The sequence below is a fragment of the Oncorhynchus masou genome, chromosome 29 (assembly GCF_036934945.1).
Source record: "Oncorhynchus masou masou isolate Uvic2021 chromosome 29, UVic_Omas_1.1, whole genome shotgun sequence".
Classification (NCBI taxonomy): domain Eukaryota; kingdom Metazoa; phylum Chordata; class Actinopteri; order Salmoniformes; family Salmonidae; genus Oncorhynchus; species Oncorhynchus masou.
Genome location: NC_088240.1, coordinates 31,370,345 through 31,375,222, shown reverse-complemented (window position 1 = coordinate 31,375,222; position 4,878 = coordinate 31,370,345). Strand labels below are relative to the sequence as shown.

General features: G+C 40.6%; 1 protein-coding gene across 1 annotated transcript; it reads right to left on the bottom strand.

Moving 5' to 3' along the window:
* Positions 1–553: 553 nt before the first annotated feature.
* On the bottom strand, positions 554–1,387 carry LOC135519335 (gamma-crystallin M3-like). Its single transcript, XM_064944511.1, has 3 exons — positions 1,376–1,387; positions 912–1,154; positions 554–832 (listed from the first exon to the last, which is right to left on the bottom strand). The coding sequence occupies exons 1-3, from the start codon at positions 1,385–1,387 to the stop codon at positions 554–556; spliced, it is 534 nt and encodes a 177-aa protein (XP_064800583.1).
* Positions 1,388–4,878: the final 3,491 nt, after the last annotated feature.

The following is a 4,878-nucleotide window of genomic DNA, read 5'->3' as shown; positions in this document are numbered from 1 at the left end:
GTATATATACTTTTCTATTGTGTTATTGACTGTACATTTGTTTATTCCATGTGTAACTCTGTTGTTTGTGTCGCACTGCTTTGCTTTATCTTGGCCAGATCGCAGTTGTAAATGAGAACTTATTCTCAACTGGCCTACCTGGTTAAATAAAGGTGAAATAAATCAAATAAAATGAGGTAAAAGCTATGCATTGATAGTTATATTACCACTTCCAACACTTTCACCTACTCTTTGTTTTTTAAAATCTAATCATGGGACTCTAGTTCTACTAAATTGGGCTCCAGTAGTAGAGTGATACTATGGTGTAGCCTGCCTAATTTGGTGATTTTATTCAAAAGTAAAAAGAGAATAGGATCAATGGAGTTTCAACAACTCATGGAAAATTACACTTAAATATTTGAATCATGACAGAGCAGGACTGGACTGGTGAAAATGTGTTGTGTTGGGTAACATTAGATTTTTGCAGAACAAGTTAAAATACTTGATATTAAATAAGAAAAACACATTTTTATTTAAAACTCAACTGTTTCATTGAACAAGTGGTCCTGTGAATTTAACAGGAGTCAGTGATCCTTCTGATGGAACTGAACTTCATTCCATTGTGTCCCTGCATCTCCCTGAGATTTCTGTGCTCTCCGGGCCTCATGTACATCTGCCTGCCTTTGTAATGGGGCTGCTCGTACATCAGCCAGTGGCCGTCCATCACGTTGCAGGACTGGCAGTCAGACATACGGTAACGCTCCTGGATGGAGTCACAGTCGTCCATCATCTCATGCATCTGACCTCCGAAGTTCTCCTTCTCGTAGATCCTCATCTTGTAGTTTCCTCTGTGCTGTTAACATACATTTTGAACATGGGATTAGTTTATTAAAAACAAACCGTTGTGAGAGATGTGTCATAGTGGTTCATACCATGGGGACGTTACGGCTGGACCTGATGCAGTCGTTTATTCCCATCATACGCTGGTAGTCAGGGTACTCGCCCCTCCTCATGAAGTACTGGTTTCCCATGAAGTTGGGGCGATCGTAGACCATGAAGCAGCCACTCTCAACCCTGCAGGAGTGGCACCTGTTCAGATGGGAGGACATGTCAGGGCAGTCCTGGCTGGTCTCATAGGAACGACCCTGGAAGTTCTTGTCCTCGAAGAAGATGATCTGCAACAAATACTCTTGCAATTAGCCAGAACAATACGAGACCAGAATGTGTTCAGAACTTTCCCTTTTTTGCTGGTTACAATACAATGGCGCACTGTACTGCATTATTACACTTTGTATAGTGTTATTACTGTAAATACTGTACATATTGCTAATAAACTTACTGTATATACAGCATCAGATAATTTGACCTCTAAACTGAAAATAACTGGTGAACTCACCTTTCCGTGCATGTTTACGGTTATTTTGAGCAATGCTACAGCTGTGCTAGTCTGCAGCTTGTTTTATACCTGATGTGACATCCAAAGAATCTCTGGTTCCATTGTATTAAACACATGAGTCAGCTGCATGCTTTGCTATGGTTGCTCCAACTCTTTGTCACCACAGACGGGAAAGGGTTATTATGTTCAATCAAATGGGGGGCAAAATTTGAATTTTCTGCCTTAAAAGCAATGTTGAAGGTCATTTAGATTAAAGTGTCCCTGGATGTATTACTGAACAAAAATATAAACCCAACATTACGTTTTGGTCCCATGTTTCATGAGTTAAAATAAAATATCCCAGAAATGTTCCATATGCACAAGAAATGCATTTCTGTCAAATTTTGCGCACAAATTTATTTACATCCTGTCACGCCCTGACCTTAGTTCCTTTTTTATGTCTCTATTTTGGTTTGGTCAGGGCGTGAGTTGGGGTGGGCATTCTGTTGTTTTCTTTTCTATTTGTTTGGCCTGGTATGGTTCCCAATCAGAGGAGGCTGTCTATTGTTGTCTCTGATTGAGAACCATACTTAGGTAGCCTTTTCCCACCTGGTGTTTGTGGGTAGTTGTTTCCTGTTTTGTGTTTTCACATTTCAGGACTGTATCGATTTTCATTTCTTATGTTCACTTTATTTGGTATTTTAGTGTTCGGTTTTAAGAAATAATCATGGACACTTACCAAGCTGCGTTTTGGTCCGATCCTTCCTACTCCTCATCCGATGAAGACGAAGATCGTTACACATCCTTGTTGGTTAGCATTTCTCCTTTGCCAAGACAATCCATCCACTTGACAGGTGTTGCATATCAAGACACTGATTAAACAGCATGAGCATTACACAGGTTCATCTTGTGCTGGGGACAATAAAAGGCCACTCTAAAATGTGCAGTGTTGTCACTCAACACAATGCCACAGATGTCTCGTGTTTTGAGGAGCATGCAATTGCGATGCTGACGGCAGGAATGTCCAACAGAGCTGTTGCCAGAGATGCAATGAAAAGCCACCTCCAACGTAGTTTGAGAATTTGGTGGGGGTGGCTGAGGAGTATTTCTGTCTGTAATAAAGCCCCTTTGTGGGGAATTGGTTGGTTGAACATGGCTCCCAAGTGGGTGAGCCTATGCTCTCCCAGGCCCACCAATGGCTGCGTCCCTGGCCAATGCAAAAGTTGTACTCTTTTCTACATTGTAGTGTCAGAGTCGTGTGTGTAGGTGGCAGTGAAGTCAGGCGCAGGAGAGTCAAACGGAGTGTAAAATGGAGTCTTTTAATGAATGTCCACGTAACATGCTCCATAACACTAATAAGAATAGAATATAAACAAAGATGGGTACGAGGACCTGTCGCGCACCTATACAATAAACACAACACTGACAATAAACAATCTCTGACAAAGACATGAGGGGAAACAGAGGGTTTAATACACAACAGGTAATGAATGGGATTGAAAACAGGTGTGTGGGAAGACAAGACAAAACCAATGGAAAATTAAAAATGGATCAATGATGGCTAGAAGACTGGTGACGTCGACCGCCGAGCACCGCCCGAACAAGGAGAGGCAACGACTTCGACAGAAGTCGGGACATGTAGAATAATAGTGAAGACATTAAAACTATGAAATAACACATATGAAATCATGTCATAACCAAAAAAGTGTTAAACAAATCAAAATGTATTTTATATTTGTGATTCTTCGAGGTAGCCACTCTTTGCCTTGATGACAGCTTTCAACACTCTTGTCATGTGCCTTTTACTGAGGAGGGACTTCTGTCTGGCCACCATAAAGGCCTGATTGGTGGAGTGCTGCAAAGATGGTTGTCTTTCTGGAAGGTTCTCCCATCTCCACAGAGGAACTCTGGAGCTCTGTCACAGTAACAATCGGGTTCTTGGTCATCTCCCAGACCAAGGCCCTTCTCCACCGATTGCTCAGTCTAGGAATAATCTTGGTTGTTCCAAACTTCTTCCATTAAATTTTTTTTTATTTAGTCTATTTTAGAATAATGCTGTAACGTAACAAAATGTGGAAATTTTGAAGCTTCTGATAGGCTAATTGACATAATTTGAGTCAATTGGAGGTGTACCTGTGGATGTATTTCAAGGCCAACCTTCAAACTCAGTGCCTCTTTGCTTGACATGTGAAAATCAAAGGAAATCAGCCAAGACCTCCACCATTCTGGTTCATCCTTGGGTGCAATTTCCAAATGCCGGAAGGTACCACATTCACCTGTACAAACAATAGTACGGAAATATAAAAACCATGGGACCTCTCAGCCGCCATACCGCTCAGGAAGTAAATGCGTTCTGTCTCCTAGAGATTAAAGAACAACAGCAAAGGACCTTGCTGGAGGATGCTTGAGGATACAGGTACAAAAGTATCTATATCCAGAGTAAAAAGAGCTCGATATCGACAACCTGAAAGGCAGCTCAGTAAGGAAGTAGCCACTGCTCCAAAACCGCCATAAGAAAGCCAGACTACGGTTTGCAACTGCACATGGGGACAAAGATTGTACTTTTTGGAGAAATGTCCTCTGGTCTGATGAAACAAAAATAGAACTGTTTGGTCATAATGACCATCGTTATGTTTGGAGGAGAAAGGGGGTGTTGTGGGGGTCCTTTGCTGCAGAAGGGTCTGGTGCACTTCACAAAGTAGATGGCATCATGAGGAATAAAAATTATGTGGATTTATTGAAGCAACATCTCAAGACATCAGTCAGAAAGTTAAAGCTTGGTCGCAAATGGGTCTTCAAAATGGACAATGACCACAAGCATACTTCCAAAGTTGTGGCAAAATCGATTAAGGACAACAAAGTCAAGGTATTGGAGTGGCCATCACAAAGCCCTGACGTCAATCCTATAGAACATTTGCGGGCAGAACTGAAAAAGCGTGTGCAATGCAAGGAGGCCTACAAACCTGACTCAGTTACACCAGATCTGTCAGGAGGAATGGGACAAAATTCCCCCAATTTATTTTGGGAAGCTTGTGGAAAGCTTTCCGAAACGTTTGACCCAAGTTAAACAATTTAAAGTCAATGCTACCAAATACTAATTGAGTGTATGTAAACTTCTGACCCACTGGGAATGTGATGAACGAAAAAAAAGCTGAAATAAATCTCTCTACTATTATTGTGACATTTCACATTCTTAAAATAAAGTAGTGATCCTAACTGACCTAATACAGGGAATTTTTGACTATGATTAAATGTCAGGAATTGTGAAAAACAGAGTTTAAATGTATTTTGCTAATGTGTATGTAAACTTCCAACTTCAACTGTAAATGTTATTCAAATCTTTCTAGTAACAATGCCAGGAAAACTACTATTTGAAATAGATATGTCTGAATGATGATGATGAATGTGCCTTTAACGTCAATGTGTATGCCAATGTAATTACAAAACACCAAATTATTGAAATGATGCAGCACACTCAATTTCTACAGATTACCAATCACTTTTATTTGGTCAACACAAAATAT

Coding starts and splice junctions, on each gene's coding strand:
- LOC135519335 (XM_064944511.1), bottom strand. Junction 833..911: donor CCAGCCGTAACGTCCCCATG/GTATGAACCACT, acceptor GTATGTTAACAG/CACAGAGGAAACTACAAGAT.